We start from the raw sequence: 17,530 nt of genomic DNA on the forward strand, positions 1-17,530 counted from the left end.
CACTAGCATATGCTGTTTTCCAAAGACTTGACCTCATCCTGAAAGTGAAACAAGTCAGAAACGTTCGAAACGAAATGATACCTCTGACAGCAGCCATCAGCCAATGGTGACTGGGAATCAAAAGTCAAAGACCCCAATTTCCTGGCCCTTCCACTTGGGGGTGTTGCACACCACCCCCAGAGGGCACCAGAACTCATCTCTCATTCATGGGCCTGTTCCAGTGTCTTGCCCTTCTTTGACTCATTTCCTCCTTTCCCCTACCAGTTCTTTTCTGGAATTCCCTCCAGTTACACTACAAGCTCACAGATCTTTGTCACAACTTGTGACTCTGAGGGAGTCCTATTTTAAAACAAAAGTCTTTCAACACTTCATTCTCTGGCCCTTTTCTCGGCAGGCTGATGGACTGCCTTCATGCTGCCCCTGCCTGATCAGGGAGCCCCACAGAAGCATCTCATATACCTAGTGAGCACCCAGAACACCCAGTCCCCCTTCCTGTCATTCAGAGCCCTGCTTTGGTTTCAGGGTGCATTCAGTATCAGAGAAGTGGTTCTTAGATTTCAGTGAGGAGCAAAATCACCTAAGAGCAAATGGTAGAATGCAGACTCCCTGGCCCTCACCCAGACCTGCGAATACGACTCTTGGAGAGGAGGTCAGATGCTGAAATGGCCATAGATTTCCCAGGTGAGCCACTTCGAGAAATACTTTTCTAAGGCATTTGTGCAGTCTGGGCCTACAGGGAACATAGTTTCTGTTCCATAGTGTTCTCTCTACCCCAAGGCCCCTGTGGATTCAAGGAAGGAGGCCTGGAATAGCTATGCCTCCTTTCTTTTCAAATAAAGTGTTCAGAAGCCCAAGGTCAGGTTGTAACCATCAGAGTGGGGCAGCCCTGGACCCCCTAGGCAATGTTCCACAGTGCAGAAGATAGATCCGTCCTACTGACACCGTGAGATTCCTGCTCTCACCTCTCTCGCTACCTGCCCCTACTTACGAGCTCCCCTGAGGCAGAAACACTGTGATGACTCCATATGCCTATTTAGATCATGCCTGGGCATAGAGCCTTACACACACACACACACACACACACACACACACACACACACACACACCCTTCCCAAACCATAGCTACTGCATGTGGTTGAACTCACAATTCTAACCAATTTCAGAGGGAAGAGAGAAGTATCAGCTACTTTGCCATTAGTTTATCCTACTCAAACGTCCAAATGTAAACCTCAGTACTCTGCCTCCACCTGTAACCTAATGATATCCTAACCAGTAAGCCCCAATACACATCTGCCCTGAGTACTGGGCCCATGCACATTCTCCACCCCATAGCAGGATGAAACTTCTACTCTGGCTTTTGGGTTAGAGGGCCTGAAATCAAGAGAGGCCTCAGGGAGGAGGATGGGTGTGATTTCAGTAGACTTAGGTAAAAGGAGGACACACTGCAATAAAAAATAAGGAAGACAGAACACAATTAATATGGGGTGTTCGTTGGGCTCTGTGTTAAGAACTACAGATACACTATTTCATGTATTCTTTACTTGAAATTCTATGAAGTATCTACTAATGATAGACTCATCTGATGGATAGGGGTTTGACACCCCTACAAATTTAAGCTCATAAGCAAAGTCACAAAGCAAAATAGGAACCCAGGCAGACAGTGTGTAGCCTACAGTCTTCCCCACTCTGCTGCCTCTCATTTTCAACTTCACACATGGAAAATAGAGGCTGAGAGGATAAGCTATTTGCCTAAGGTCCTGCAGGTGAGAACTGGCAGAGCTGGGATGCATTGCCTCTAGGAGACACTGTTGTATTTACGGACTCAACATATACACCCCTTGATGCTTAGCTTCTCCCACAAATCATACCAGCGACAATTTCTTGGAGTTAGCCCTGGCTGCTATCATACTTGATGCTTTCAGTTGCTCTAGAGAAAAATCTCTCTCTAGTGTTGTTAGCACTGTAAGACAGCAAGGCTCTTCTCAAATCCAGAGAAATAGCCCTGTGAAATGCATCCCTCTTCATTTTCAAAATAGCATTCTATTTAAATTTCCTGTTTGTCAGGTTCCCACTTATAAAAGCCTCAGGAAAAGCATTGATTTGAGCTTAGGTTGGAAACTTTCGATGTTTAGCAGGTTTATGAGTTAATCATTCTCTCCCCCCAGTTATATCTTGCTCATGTTTCTGTTGTCACACTTCATGGACTGTGTTGTGATTGTCTGTTAGCTTGACTATCTTTCTCACTGGAGTGTGAGATCCTCCAGGCTGAGGACAGGATTTTGTTGACCTCTGCTGCCCCAGGGTCTAGGCCCAACATGGCACAGAGCAGACATTCAACAAAGGTTCATGAAAAGAAGCATCAAATGTGGTGTACAGAGGCAGCTCTGAGATGTCAATCCATCAGCCTCCTGAGACCAGCAGTTGGAAAACAAACTCTTAGACAAAGAAAAGCCAACGCCTTGATTTGCAGTACTGACCGATTTCTGGCGTACCAATGTTCCCGCCATGACTGATTTCAAGCTGCCAATGGTTTAAGAACTGCTCGTAGATGTCTGAGTGGTGAACAGTTGGCTCCTAGGAGCCCACCCCACCCCCTGCCCTTGTGCTGGAAGTCTGTAATTCAGCCTAGAATGCTTGAAATGTTTGTGTGTCCACATGATCACAAAAGGGCATGAGCAGGTAGAGTGGGGAAGATAGTACCAGAGCCCAACAGCAAGAGTGAAAGGACTAAGCAAGCATTGGTGGATTAAGAGAATTTTGTTTTACCTCCCATGAACAAAACCTCTGTCATTAGTCATCCATTTACAAATCAAAATCTACTTAAATGACATGGCTCCCAGAAGAGGGAGAAACCTGCCAGGTAGGCAATTATCCCTAAAACCAAAGGCCCAAAAAGCACATTTAGTTGCTGAGATTCATTTTTATTTGAAAATATAAACATGGTCACTTACCTCCTCCAGAAGTCAAAAAATCTTAGAGGAGCCAGCATTGTGGTACGATGAGTTAAGCTATCACCTGCAATGTCAGCATCTCATAGGAGTCCCAGTTCAAGTCCCTGCTGCCCCACTTATAACCCCCCCTCAATGCTAATGCTCCTAGAAAAGCGGCAGGGGTTGGCCCAAGTGCTTAGGTTCCTGAACCTACATGGGAAACCTGGAAGGTTCCTGGCTTTATCCTGGCACAGTCCTCACTGTTGTGGCCATTTAGGTGGTGAACCTGCAAATGGAAGATATTCTAGCTCTGCCTGTCAAATAAATAATTTGTAATATCACAGTTAAAGTAGTAAATGCTGGAGACAAGCTTACATAACTAGAAAACACATTCACATGTCTTTCAGGTATATGCCCATATCATCATGGGTTTTTTAACATATTGTTTTAACAGATTTAATTATTTATTTGAAAGTCAGAATTAAAGGGGAGGGAGAGAAAAGGAGGAGAGGAGAGGAGAGGGGACGAGATGGGAGGAGAGGAGGGGGAAGAGGAGGGGGAGAGGAGGGGGAGAGGAGGGGAAGAGAGGAGAAGGGAGAGGAGGGGAGGGGAGAGGAGAGGGGACAGAGGAGAGGAGAGGAGAGAGGAGGGGAGAAGAGAGTAGAGAGAAGCAGATGAGATCTTCCATCCATTGGTTCATGCCTCAGATGGTTGCAATGACCAGTCCTGGCCAGCAGCTAAGCCAGGATCCAGGAGCTTCATCCAGGTCTCCCACCTGGATGGCAGAGGCCCTAACACTTGAGCTACCTTCTGCTGCTTTTCTCATGCCATTAACAGGGAGCTGTATTGAAAATGGTGGAGACAAGACTTGAAATGGTGACCATACAGGATACCAGCATCACTGGCAGCAGCTTTACCCACTACATAACACTCGCTCCAATCTTTACAGCAGCATTATTCACAACAGCCAAAATATGAAATAAACTAATGTGTCCATCATCAAAAGAATGGGTAAAGAAAATATATAGGTATATATAAAATAGATGTTTATATTCATATCTTTCTATACACAATGTAGTATTTAGTTTTTTGAAAGAATTAATTTCTACCATTTTCATTTAAATGGTTCGTCCTGGAGGAGATCATGTGGCATGAAATAAGTCAGACACAGAAAAACAAATACCGCACAGTCTCCCTTATGTAGAAGCTAAATTTTAAAAAAAAAATGTGCATGTATGTTTTGCTGTAAATATTATATTTTTCATTTTAAATCTTTGTGAAACACATTGCTAAGAATTAAATACTCTGACAATTTTAATGGAAAAAAACATGTTTGAGCTTCAAAAAAGAGAAGAGGAGAAGGAGGAGGAGGAGAAAATGCATTTTATGACAGAGTTAAACTCTTGATAGAGGTGATCTCCGTCATCCTTAAAATTTCAAATGACCATTAAAGGAAATGTATCTTTATTATGAATCTTGATGTCAGATGATTCTGGATTCAAATCTTGCCATTAACTTATTAGTGCTATTGTTGGGTACAAAATAGAAGCATTCATTGTTAGGATAAGAGTATTAAAGACCCAGATGCAGAATGATGGAACATCTATGAGGTAAGGGGAAAGAAATCCATTTAAACAGTCAGGTGTCAATTCAGGTGTTACTGCTAGAGTGGTTTGTTCTATTCATCAGCTAAACATAGGGAGTAGGACTCCTGGGCCCATGATGGAAACCTTGTCTTCTGCTCAGTCTCAAGTGGTTGTGGCTGGAAACAGCACCTATCAGAGTAACAACTCTGCAAATCCAAGTATTGCTGGCCCTCCTACACCTGCTACTTAGCATCTAGCCAACTCCTTCCAGTGTATTTTTGATTAGTCCTCCCATGTATATCATTACAGAGCTTTCACAGAAAACCATTTTTGCAAAGTCAGCAAAGAAAACAAAGATGCAATTTGATATTTAGAATGAAGTTACAAATATTACAAAAGAAGCTGTGTCAATATAGAAGTAGTCTGTGGTAAAATTTATACAAGAGCATATGCATCAACTAGGAAAGAGCATTTGGTACAGTAGTTAAGATACTGCTCAGGATGTCTACATCCCACATGGCAGCACACAGGTTCAAGGCCCAGCTCCACTCTTCTTCTTTTTTTTTTTTTTTAAGATTTATTTATTTTTATTGCAAAGTCAGATATATATATATATATATATATATATACACACACACACACACACACACACACACAGAGAGAGAGAGAGAGGGAGAGAGAGGGAGAGAGAGGAGGAAAGACAGAGAGGAGGATCTTCCATTAGATGATTCACTCCCTAAGTGACCACAATGGCCTGAGCTGCGCTGACTTGAAGCCAGGAGCCAGGTGCCTGGAGCTTCTGGGTCTCCCACATGGGTGCAGTGTCCCAAGGCTTTGGGCCATCCTTGACTGCTTTCCCAGGCCACAAGCAGGGAGCTGGATGGGAAGTGGAGCCACCAGGATTAGAATCGGTGCCCATATGGGATCTCGATACATGCAAGGCAAGAACTTTAGCTGCTAGGCCACCATGCCGGGCTCCCAGCTCCACTGTTAAGAGTGCTCACACACACTCTGGGAGACGGCAGATGATGACTCAACTAATTGGGACCATGCCACCCCTTGGAAACATCTGAAATTACTTCCTAGCTCCCAGATCCAGCCTGACCCAGTCTAGCTGTTCTGGGCAGTTGAGTGAATTAGTGTGGATGAGAGACTCATGTCTGTCTACTTTTCAACAAATTAAATAAATAAATCATTTATCACACTGTCTAAAAGAACTGTCACAAAGGGGGATAATCTATACAAAATATAGAGACTCCACACATGTCATACATACATACATGTTGAAGAAAAACTGATTTCCTTTCGCTGGACTATCTGTCGGAGGTGGGAGTTTGAGGGGAAATCCCAGTCTATAAGAAATTGCATCACAAAATTCAAAAATTCAAAATAATAATATATATAAAAATTCAGTATGAATTGATCACTCCAATCTACTCTATGAAAAATATATAAATATATATACATTCCAAATATAAATAAGGTGCATAGAAAGGTCCTCTAGATGAGGTACTCCAAGAAAAGGCATGGTGTTTAAAATGCATTATCCTGTATATAGCATTATTCTGCAGGAAGCTAGCTGCTAGAAGGGTCCAAGTGTTCAAAGTGTCTATTACTGGCCCCATGACTAAGCACTGTAGCTAATCAAAGCTGCGGTGCTTCCTGAGTAAGTCAGCATATATAAAATTGCTTCAGAATGTTTTTTTGTGAGCCTCTAGATTCATCATTCACCATTCATACCCAATCTCAGGTATCATTTATTACCTCCTACAAATTTCCCATCATTTTGCTCCTTTACAATGCCCAAGGATTTTTAGAAGTTGATAGGAATACTTGGGGCTGGCATGGTGACTCAAAGGGCTAATTCACCACCCAGACACACCAGCATCCCATATGTGTGCCAATTTGAGTTTCAGATGCTCCATTTCCCACTGAGCTTCCTACTTTTAGCCAGGGAAAGCTTCAGAGTGTGGCATAAGTGCTTGGACCATTGCACCCAGATGAGAGATACAGGGGAGTCCCCTGGCTCCTGGCTTCAGATAGGCTCATCTCTGGCCATTGTGGTCATGTGGGGAGAGAATCAGCAGATGGAAGATGTGTGTGTGTGTGTGTGTGTATGTATCTTCTTTTTCTCTATAAATCTCCCTTTCAAATAAAAATAAAATAAGTCTTAAAAAAGAATTTGATGGGAATACTTAAGATTTGAACCACAACTAAGGTAAATCAGTCTGTTGTTAATCAGGTTGAGGAAACATAATCTGTGTTCTCTTTGATGAAGATGCAACCAGCACTGCTGGTGGCACATGAGAGGACCTGCAGCAGCACCTGCCTGGATGGATATATTTTCATAAGTTGCATTTATATTCTTATATGTGATTTTATGGTCATTATCACTTAGGATACAGCTAAATTTAGATAAACAAGTGAGTAGCTGTAAAGAAAAAGTATTAAATAAATAGTAGTACTATGTTATAAAGACAAAATACAAATCCCTAAGGAAGGGTTTTAAGAAATGAAGTTTAAAAATACTGGTTTAGAGCTAAGACAAAGAAACATTCTTACAAAGGTCAGAATGCATTTAAATGGTCCCTTATCCCCCAAATAATAATCTTGGTCAGGAATAATCTGCTGTTCCTTTAACTTACTTAGAGTCATCCATTGCCTCTTATTTGTATGAGTTCTTTGCCTCTGCTACTATTTAGCCTTAAATCTGCCACACATACTCCTCACAGTCATGATGATTGCAATATTAAAAAATTGAGAGTAATAGGGAACAAAACTTCCTGAGAACATGTTCTTTGATACAATCCTTGCCCTCTAATCCTCCCATCCTAGCATTGTATTTAATGCATTATTCAACTGCTTTCTCTCTGCCTAAGCTTCCATGCAGACAGCATAAGTATCAATGAGAGCCATTGGTTTTATCTCCATACCCCTACTTTCCAAAAACTTCCAGGGTTTCTTTGTCCATCAATACCATCCCCATCCCCATTGCCACTGAACTGACTTTGGTATGGGTGATTGTCTTTTCTCTGCCTCACTAATCCAGCCCATTTACTTAAGTCACATGATGGCAGTGTCAAATGTAGCCACAAAGTTACAGAGGAGCATGTGTGTGCAGACTGAGATTATTAGAAAATAATTCAAAGAGAATTGACTTCTTATATGTATTTATTGAGACTCAAGTAATTTAATAGCTTGGAGTCTTCATTCACAAAGATGAACACATCTTATCATAGCTAAAATTTCTTCTGGGAGGCATGACATGTTCTGAGGCTGGTTGCTACAGCATACCATTCATTACACTTGCCACATAGCCAAAATGAGATGGGGTGCCTTGGGCAATGGAACTTTAAAAAAAACAAAAACAAAAACAAGACCAGGAAAGTGAGAATGGGGCTAGAAATGTCTTTTTTCATCAGTCATAAAAAGTGGAATCTAATAGCTTTTTCTTACAGAGAAAACATTCATATAATCGATGAGGAAAAAACTGGTAAATTAAAACCAGAAACTGCATACACTCACACTTTCCTTCCAGCCACCCTAAATCAAAGAAAAACAGATAAGGTGAACATCAAGGAATGGTCTGTACCCAAAGCAAGATCAATCTTTATACATAGATCCTTTTTTGGCACTGATGTAGAAATTCCAAACAGGGAGCTACTTAGGTCTGCAAATAACCTAATCTGCATACCAGATGGATCTAAGGGGAGAAAAAACATACACACTGCTCCACACATATTTTTTTTTCTAAAATGTGAGCATAGAAAAACAGATGCTTTTGCCTCCCAACGGATCTGTGGGCCTCTCTCAAGTGTTCTTGTGGAGCAATTTTATTTCAAACTTCTAAAATTACAGAAGTGTCTAGATTAAACATTAAATTGAAAAAGAAAAGGCTTTGTATAAAAATGAACAGAATACTGTATACATTACTTTTAACCAGTGATCTCCCAGCCTCTAATGGCACCCATAAGTGGGTGGGTGGGTAGGAATGAGGACGTCTCCCAAAATGGGTAGATAATGATTCACTGACTTCACAAATAATTTGGTACTCTATACATCTCTCAGTATGTTAATACGCAAGAGTTCTTTCTTTTGCTACATGCTGTTTAAGCTCTAGTGAATGATACGAGTTCCTTGTTTCTTTCTTTATCTACATTTCACAGATTTCCCCCTTATTTCATTTATCATCTCTCCCATTGTATCAGTCCATCCATTCTCTCCAACAAACCCTGCACAGGCAAAGTGAATATAGAACATGGGTTGGGGAACTTGCTATTTCTTTCTTAAATTTCACAGTCAAGCGTAAAAACAGCCTTTATGTTTAAAGTTCTGAAACTAATTCAGGAAGAGCTATTATAATTACTGTAAAAGCAAAGTTGAATATTCTCTTGGTTACCAGATTCATTAAATAGCTGAGGGTACAATTTATACCTCATTCATCTATAACAGATGGAAAGAATAAAGCTTCAGGGCTAATTGAACAGGAACTACTCCCATTAACTATGTAATTCTTTTGTGTACAAAACTCTCAGCACCCTCAATTTCCACAGCCCTTGTACCAAAAATTCAAAAAAAAAAAAAAAGGAAATACTGTTGGCAAAATGCGACACTTTTGCCAGTGAGGCCTTGCCTATCTTAGCAGGCTCAACCAGGAAGGTCCTAGCAACCTCACAAACGATTTCAAGATAACTAAAATTGCTCTCCTAAGGGCTGTGGCCGTGCCTGTGTTCTCATGATGTTTAAGGTAGGTTGCGCTAAATCATAATGTTTGTGAGATTCAATGTATTAGATGCATTTAAATATTTTCAGTATTTGATGGGTTTGTTGAGATGTACACTATCCTAAGCTGAAGAACATCTCTACATGTTAAATGATGAGTGTCAACACTTGTTTAAGTTCTTGGAGAAGAGGAAGAAAAGATACCCAAAACCAGAGACAGACAAGGAAGTCTCCAGGAAGAGACAAGGTTTGAGGCGTACCAAGGTGGAACTGTACGGTTCAATACTGTAGAGGAAGGGCACCCTTGAGCAATTTCAAATTGGAATGTGGGGGGGGGGGAAGGAAAGAGGGGGGAGGGGGGAGGGAGAGAGATAGAGAGAGAAAGAGGAGAATGAGACATTTATTTTCCATTACTTTAAACTATGAGCCACATTCCTGACTGATTATTTATAGAGGAAATGAAAGGTTAATGAATGTCTTGAGGAGGTGATTTCTCACACTGCCATGACATAAAATGAGCTGTTAGGTATCTTCTGGGATGTATTCTTCAGTGTCTGCTTGTGAGAAACATCCTTACTGGGGACATTTGTCAACTACTGGTGGCAAGTTGGGACCATACATTTGTTGAATTTTTAATTCCCTGACAACCCTCAACATAATAAAAATCAGAGGGCTTTGAGTCCCGCCAGAAAAATGAGTGCTATTCCCAAGGACATCTGACAAGAACTTAGACAGAAATAAGGAAAGAAGCTGAAAGGAAACACAGTAGCTCCCTCACACACCGGAGGCAGAGCTTTAGAGTCCTTCCGAGCAGAGGGGAGCTGAGAGAGAACAAGACAAAACCTTAGTGTTGAGAGCAGAGAACCAAAGGAGAACCGAGGAGCCCAACCTCCCCAGTCACTGTGCAATTGTTGGCATATCACTCAACTTGCCTTGTGCCTTCGTTTTCGTGCCTATAATCTGGCCTGTCTCAGCAGGATCAGACTGTGTCATGGCCATCAAAGTGTTTGAGAAGTGCTATGGGCCAAATGGTGTAGAAACGTTGAGAGAGGTCATTCGTTAATACACTGTTTTTCAGGTTCGGAAAGGCTTGAAGCTGTTGCCATACCTGTTTTTCGTTCATGCGCAGATGGTTTGCTCAAATCATACTTCGCAACATCACCCTCCCCAAGCATCCTTCAACTGAAGGCCACAGGAAAGTTCTCTAAAGATAGGAACATTTAGGTATCACAAAGCTGCTGTATTGAAACCCATGATTAATTCCTCACCCTTGCTTCCAATGCCTTCTTAATTCCTTCACGTAACAGTTCTTCACAATCTTAGTTTTGCAGTTCACAGTAAATTAAAAGCTGCAAACAAGAAGGCGTGTGTGCAGAAGCAGGATGTGATATTAGAAAGAGGTACATTAAGAGACAGAAAGTGACAGACTGGCTTAAAGAAGAAGGAAGGGGAAAAAAATAGAGTGTGGTACCACGTAGTATAATCGCAGATATTCATTGTGAATGCCTGAGTCATCCAGCTATGGTTTACTGTGTTCGGTAATTTCTGTTGAAAAAAAAAACACAAGGCTATGCCTACTGCATTTTACGGCAAGATTTCATCAGAAATGCTCAAAGTGTCAGTACTTAAAGAGAGTGATTTCAATTATTTTGAACTCTGTCATCCGTGGGGGAAGGTATGACCCTACTGCCGGGAGCTAGGTTAAGTCTTACTGAGGAACATGTCATGCTTTGCTCTTGGTCTTTTCCCTTTTTGAATTTTTGGTACAGGGCTTGTGGGAATAAGGCAAAGGAGAGTACTGTATGTGAAATAGTGCACAAAGAATTAGGAGATCCTCCATTAGCCAGAACTTTTGCTGTGCTTTTCAACAAGGAAATAAACTTACATTGGATATTTAGGCAAAACCTCCCAACTTGAAACCAATACATTTGACTGCAAAATATGTAACTCACATACGCATGTTAAGATAATCCAAATCAGGGCCAGTGTTGTGGTGCAGCATGTTGGACCATCACTGGCAATGTCAGCATCCCATATCAATATACTGGCCCAAGTCCTGGCTGCTCCACTTTTGATCCAGTCCCCTGCGAATACACTGGGAAAGCAGCTAAGATGGCCCAAGCCATTGTTCCCCATGATATCCATGTAGGAGACCTGATTGGAGTCCTCTCTCTCCCTCCTCCCTAAATAAAAGTTGATAAGTTTAAAAATACGGGCGGCATTGTGGCTAACCTGCCTTTGGCACTGACATCGGTATGGGCACTGATTCTAGTCCCATTCTCATCCATTTCTTATCCAGCTGTTCCATTTCTCATCCAGCTCCCTCCTTATGACCTAGGAAAGCAGCAGATAATGGCCCAAGGCCTTGAGGCCCGCACCCACCAGGCAGACCTAAAAGAATCTCCTTGCTCCAGGCTTTGGATCAGCTCAGCTCTGGCCTTTGTAGCCATTTAGGGAATGAACCAACAATGAAAGAACTATCTCTCTCTCTCTCTCTCTCTCTCTCTCTCTCTCTCTCTCTCTCTGCCTCCCTCCCTCCCTCTCTGTAACTCTACATCTCAAATTAAAAAAAATACTAAAATCTTTTTTTAAAATACAATGTTTAAATGTTTAAAAATAATAAAACTTAGTTTGCCACATATAAGGATAAGGCTTAGCATGAACAGTTTCGTCATACAAACTCTGGTAAGAAGAAAGAGCTTCCCAACCGCCACACCACTGCCCTTGTCAGTAAGATGGCACTTGGCTGCAGCGGCTGTCCAGTCTCACAGGACAGCTGAGAGCAAACCTGGCCTCCTGTCATTAGCTGCTAATAGCACACCTCCCAGTCCTAGCAAACATAAATGACACCAGGCATTGTCAAATGTCCCCTGAGGGGAACACCCTCCACAGTTGCCCTAAGGCAGGGTGATCAGCACCAAAAGATGTGCAGATAATTACAGGTCTTTCACATTAAAGTAGGAAATGGAATGAAAGCGTTTTAGAAATGTTTTCAACAAGCGAAAGCAACCTGAGTTAACCTGAAAATCCCATTAACCCCATTCTTTGAGTGTTCTATTCCCTAAGCATTCCAGATAACCACAAAAATGTACCGAACATTCTATTTTCTCATCTGTATGCAAAGTTCAGCTCATTTTCCATCTCAACAGCTAAGTACAGAAATCCAGTTCACGGGTGGAGGGTCATCAGCTTCATTGCTTTCAGCATCTATTTTAAGTGACAATGATGCTACTGACCTGGAAGTTTAGAGGATTTTTCCCCCCTCGTTTTGACATTTTAACTTGAGTATTAGCAAATCCTACTGTTTCATCTGGCTGAAAGTTAAATGCATCAAACAAGGAATCAGGTGCAATTAATTGATTTTACTGTATTTAAAGACCTAACACTTTTTCATTTAGAAGCGTGTTCCAGCCATTGAATCAGTTGTACAGTTGAAAATGCCCATCCTGAATGAGTATTATTTCTGATTTCTTATTTCTGCAGGTTGTGATCCTGGGAAAACATTCAAGAGGTTATCACTACATGCTTGCGAACCTGGTAAGAACAAAGTATCCCTGGGCAACATCCTCTTATTGAGTTTGCACCGTTGGTAATCATCCAAAAAGGAAATATAGAAAGTACCTAATGTGTTCCCTAGCGGCCTGTAAAAATGAATTCAGTAAATACCAAAACCTGAAGACAACAACATTCAACAATGTCTTTGTTTTATCTGCAAAGCTGCATTTTCTCGTTTAAAGATAATTTTTGACATACTATTATTCTTAGATTCAATTTGCATTTATAAGATAAATCACATTTTAATTAGGAGCAAAATGTAAACCACGGAACAGATGACACAGGAAACTAATTCTTTCCCTATTAATCCAAGAGTATATTATCTGCCTTACTAACGGAACTGGGTGGTTTTGTTTTTTCGGTTGTTTGTTTGTTTGTTTGTTTGAAGATGATCACAACCAATTCTAGACGCCAGAGAAAATTTCAGTGTGGTATCATAAGTGACCCCATCAAAAGTGTATAGCCACATTTCCATTTACAAACATCACGGCCTGAATTGTGACCTTCAAACTTACCATACCTTTTAAAATGTGTGACATTGTAGATTAGATGGCTGGTGTTTTGTTAAGGTTGATGTTATGTTTCTTCTTTCCCTGTAAGGAAAATTTTGTTTAGGAATGACAAAATGGCTTCTAAATTAGTAGTAGCTGTCTGGCAGAGATTTTAATAACACCGTCTCCATAGAATGAAAGAGAAATGTTAAATTATCACAATAATACCAGGGATCTATTCAATTAATACAAAACATGAGTACTAACCCTAATTTTGTTTCATTAGCACAACAGACTCATGATCATTATAAAGCTCTTAAACCAAAAGAACAGCAACAAAGGTGAAAGATTATTGTAATTATATTCTCAGGTTTCTTAAATCAAAGAAAAGATCTTATTTTAATAATGAATATTTCTTTGTAAATGAGAAGCAAAACGTTACTTAAACTTCTTCCCTAGGAAGCACACACAGACACCGTGTAAGCTGCAGATTAGAGCTACTACTTTGAGTTGTGGCAGGCATCTTGCCTCAAACTGGAGCACTTTGGTTCATTTTGGGGATATTCAAATCGACTTTTCAGGAAGAAAAAATTCTTAATTTGAATATATTCAATTTGCTTTTTAGATAAATGATTAAAATAAGATTTTGTCTTTTTTTTTTTTTCTCGATGGAGTTTAGTCTGGGGCTTGGCTGAAAATATACATGTCACAGCAAGGTACCAGGCACAGTTACTGATTTTTTTTTCATTTCTTCCTCACTAATAAATGCCCTTCTCTCATTCTTCCCTCCCCCACTTCCTTCATCTCCTCTTTCCTTCTCCTCTACCAGATAGACTTTTAATTTAATGGATATGTATTTGAATATGTGTTAGTAAAATATAAAACTAGTATATCAAAATCAAAACGACAGATGCCATTATTTCATACAGGGCTAAAGCAGCAATTTAAAGTAAAATGAGCCTTTATGCATTGACATTTGGCTTAGCAGCCGATACACTTGTACCCATATCAAATTGCCTGGGTTTCATACTTGACACTACATCGGACTCAGCTTCCTGCTAATGCTGACCCTGGGAGATCACAGCCATAGCTCAGGTAACTGGATTTCTACCATCCACTTTGGGAAAACCTGGATTGAGTCCCTGGCATCCGGCTTCAACCTCAACCAGGCGCTGTTTTGGGTATTAGGGACATGAATTAGTTGATGGGGGTGCCTCTCTATCTCTCTCTATCTCTCATATATACAGATATATTTATATTTCCTTTGTTTTTCAAATAAGTAAATATTTAAATTAAAAGCAAAGAAAAAAGAAATGAAAATACTTTTTATGTTCAACTGCTCAATAGTATAAAGGATAAAGAGATACAGAAAAATGTGTTTGTGTATATGATTGTCGTTGTGTATGGATACTAAAGTTTAATATTGAATTGGGGGGAAGTCAGAAAGTCTGAGTCATCATATAGACCTTTCAACTAACCAGTTATGAAGTCTTAGATAAGTCATTAAACCTCTTGCCTTTCAGTTTCCCTACTATACATGGGGGAATTCATTCATATGTTAAATGAGTCCTTTAGAAATAGAAATTAAGATTATCAGAAGTTCAAGACCTTTCTTGGATGTAATACTTTTGAAATACAAAAGGAAGAGATGCAAATGTGCAGGAAGAGCTTCAGACAATGATATTAGTTTCATACCAAAGGGTGAAGGGGGAAGAAGGAGGTTTAATAGAAAGAGTTTCAAACTGTGGTGTAACTTTGAGGAAGTACAACCAAGCCTGCCAGTGCAGAGAATGCTGAAGCAGATCTTGAAGGCACCAGAAACCAGAGGCCATTGACTCATTCTACTCCCTGCCATGCAACTTCTGTCCTAAGGAAAGAGCTGAGCCCTGGCCATCACAGTTGGCCTAGGATGAGCAGATCACTCTAAGGACCTTCCTGGTCTACAACTCCAACTGATGCATCCTATTTCTACTGATGATCCTTCAGATAATCATTTGTTTCAACTATGAGATCCAGACATGACAGAAATAGAAAGCTGTGTGATAGAACTCTGAGAAGCACCAGGAAAAGGCTAGGGGAAAGAATTATCAACTGAATCCTAAAATGCAATTCAGGATCACGAATCCTTGCACACAGGACTGCCAGCAAGCCAATGACTCCTTTCCTGATTGAATGTCTGGCTTCTAGACTTCATTACATTGTGCCTGGACCCTCAATCCAAAGAAATAATGAGACAATAGATGGAAGTTATTTTTGTGCCTCAAAAAAAATCAGAATTATGAAACCTTGGGGCAGGGGATACCTAGTTTAATAACAATCGAAATCTGTTCCTCCCAAAAGCAAGTAATGTATTGTATCATGTCAGTCTGAGTACTTTTAACATGGATTCATTTATTATGCCTTGAGCTGCCAACCTTTTCTTTCTCTAGTGACTTTCTTCTCATTGAACTCAGCCATGTGTTTCCATAAGTCCCTGTACCCAGTATTAAATTGCATTTGGCAATATAGATAAGAAATACCGATCATCTCTGAAGATATTGAGACAGATTATCCCTACCATGGTTTCCAAATTTTTCAAGCAGATAAAAATAGCCCAAACACCTCAAACACAAAGACTAATGGAAAACTGTATAGAAGTCTTTTGGATGTTAAAGGGAGAAGTGGTGCTAAGAAGGTGTTTTCCTGGCAAGATGAGCTAGCTGGGTGAACGCTGCATGCGGGTATACATGGACACAGTAAGGACCTTACTGGTCTACTCGAAGTTTGGATATTACAACATCACAGCATCACTGCTTTTTCTACAAATGCAAACTTAAGAATGCTCAGATTGCCCAACTAAGCTTCCTGGAATCATCATCTGGCAAAGGCTTCTAAGAACTTCTACACAGACCTTCTCTAGGAAGAATCCTCAAGTGAGAAGATTTGGCTAGTCCATGGATACTTCAACAAAGGCCTGTCACAGGTCAGTGAGTACATTTTAGGGAGGACAACAAGCTGTTGGAAACATTCTAACTTGTTGCAATTCCTGGAAGAAACAAGACTACCACAGGTATAAAGGCCAGAGGTGTGATCTGGAAGTGAACATCCCAATAGACAAAGTCTCTTGCAAATTCTCAATCACTTAGTGATGCCTTATTTTTTTTTTACATTTTATTATTATTATTATCATTTTATGATACAATTCCATAGGCTCCTGGCATTTCCCTTATCCCCTCCCCAATTCCCCCCCCCCAGTTCCTCTATATATTACTAAAACATAGTTCTTCATACACACTCATATGTCCATCACTGCGGGCATGCACAATGGCAGAGTCCAGCATCCTATTGTCAAGATATAGTGAACAGTTTCATTGTAAGTCCATCTTTGGAAGTAGAAATGCATAATGCATTGTATCCTCACATCTGGATGTTCATCTCCATTTCACAGCTACTGTACATCCCCTCAAATGAAAAGTCATAATACAAAATCAACAATAGAAAAACAGAAATTTACAATGCCATGAAGTTAAATGACATGTTACTAGATATGACAGTCTCCATTAAACAGCTACTATACATCCCCTTAAATGAAAAGCCACAAAACAAAATCAACAACAGAAAGAAAAAAGAAATTAACAACACCATGAAGCCAAATAACATGCTACTAAATGACTAACGTGTAGCTGAAGAAACGAAAATTAAGAACCTTCTTGCAGAAAATGATGCTACTGTATGATCTATGAGTCATTGAAAGATTTAATCCGAAGAAAGTGTTTTGAAGAGATGAAACTAATGGAAAACAACAAAACCCATGGGATATAGTTTCTGCTGATTTTTGTTGGTGAAGTGTGTCTCTTCTAGACAATAAATAGATGGGTTTTGGTTTTAAATCCAGTCTATTAATCTGTGACGTTTGATTGAGCTTAAGCCATTTACATTCAGGGTTAATATGTATGGATGGTACTTTGGTCCTGTCATTTTAGCAATGGGTTGTTCATTGGTTTAGTCTTCTGTTGTCATTTTACTGGGATGTTCTTCCCATTTGCCTTTGGTTTTGGTGGGTGCTATTCCTCTTCTCTGTGAAGAGAACATCTTTAAGTATCATTTGTAGGGCAGGTTTGGAAGAGGCCAATTGTTTTAACTTTTCTTTACTGTAGAAGAATTTGATTTCATTTTCAAAGACAAAAGAAAGCTTTGCTGGATATGTTATCCTAGGCCAACAAATTTTTGCTTTTAGAATCTGGAATATGTCACTCCATTCTCTTCT

At 40.3% G+C, this 17,530-nt stretch overlaps 1 protein-coding gene across 2 annotated transcripts in view; it reads left to right on the top strand.

The window, feature by feature from the left end:
• The window catches only part of GRIA3 (glutamate ionotropic receptor AMPA type subunit 3), a 304,452-nt gene that overhangs the window by 171,842 nt on the left and 115,080 nt on the right, over window positions 1–17,530 (top strand). For both annotated transcript variants that reach the window (XM_004587661.3, XM_004587660.3), the window contains exon 5: window positions 12,722–12,775. In XM_004587661.3, the coding sequence (XP_004587718.2) occupies window positions 12,722–12,775 (54 nt within the window). The remainder of the gene's footprint in view (window positions 1–12,721; window positions 12,776–17,530) is intronic.

This window comes from Ochotona princeps, chromosome X, assembly GCF_030435755.1.
Source record: "Ochotona princeps isolate mOchPri1 chromosome X, mOchPri1.hap1, whole genome shotgun sequence".
Lineage (NCBI taxonomy): Eukaryota > Metazoa > Chordata > Mammalia > Lagomorpha > Ochotonidae > Ochotona > Ochotona princeps.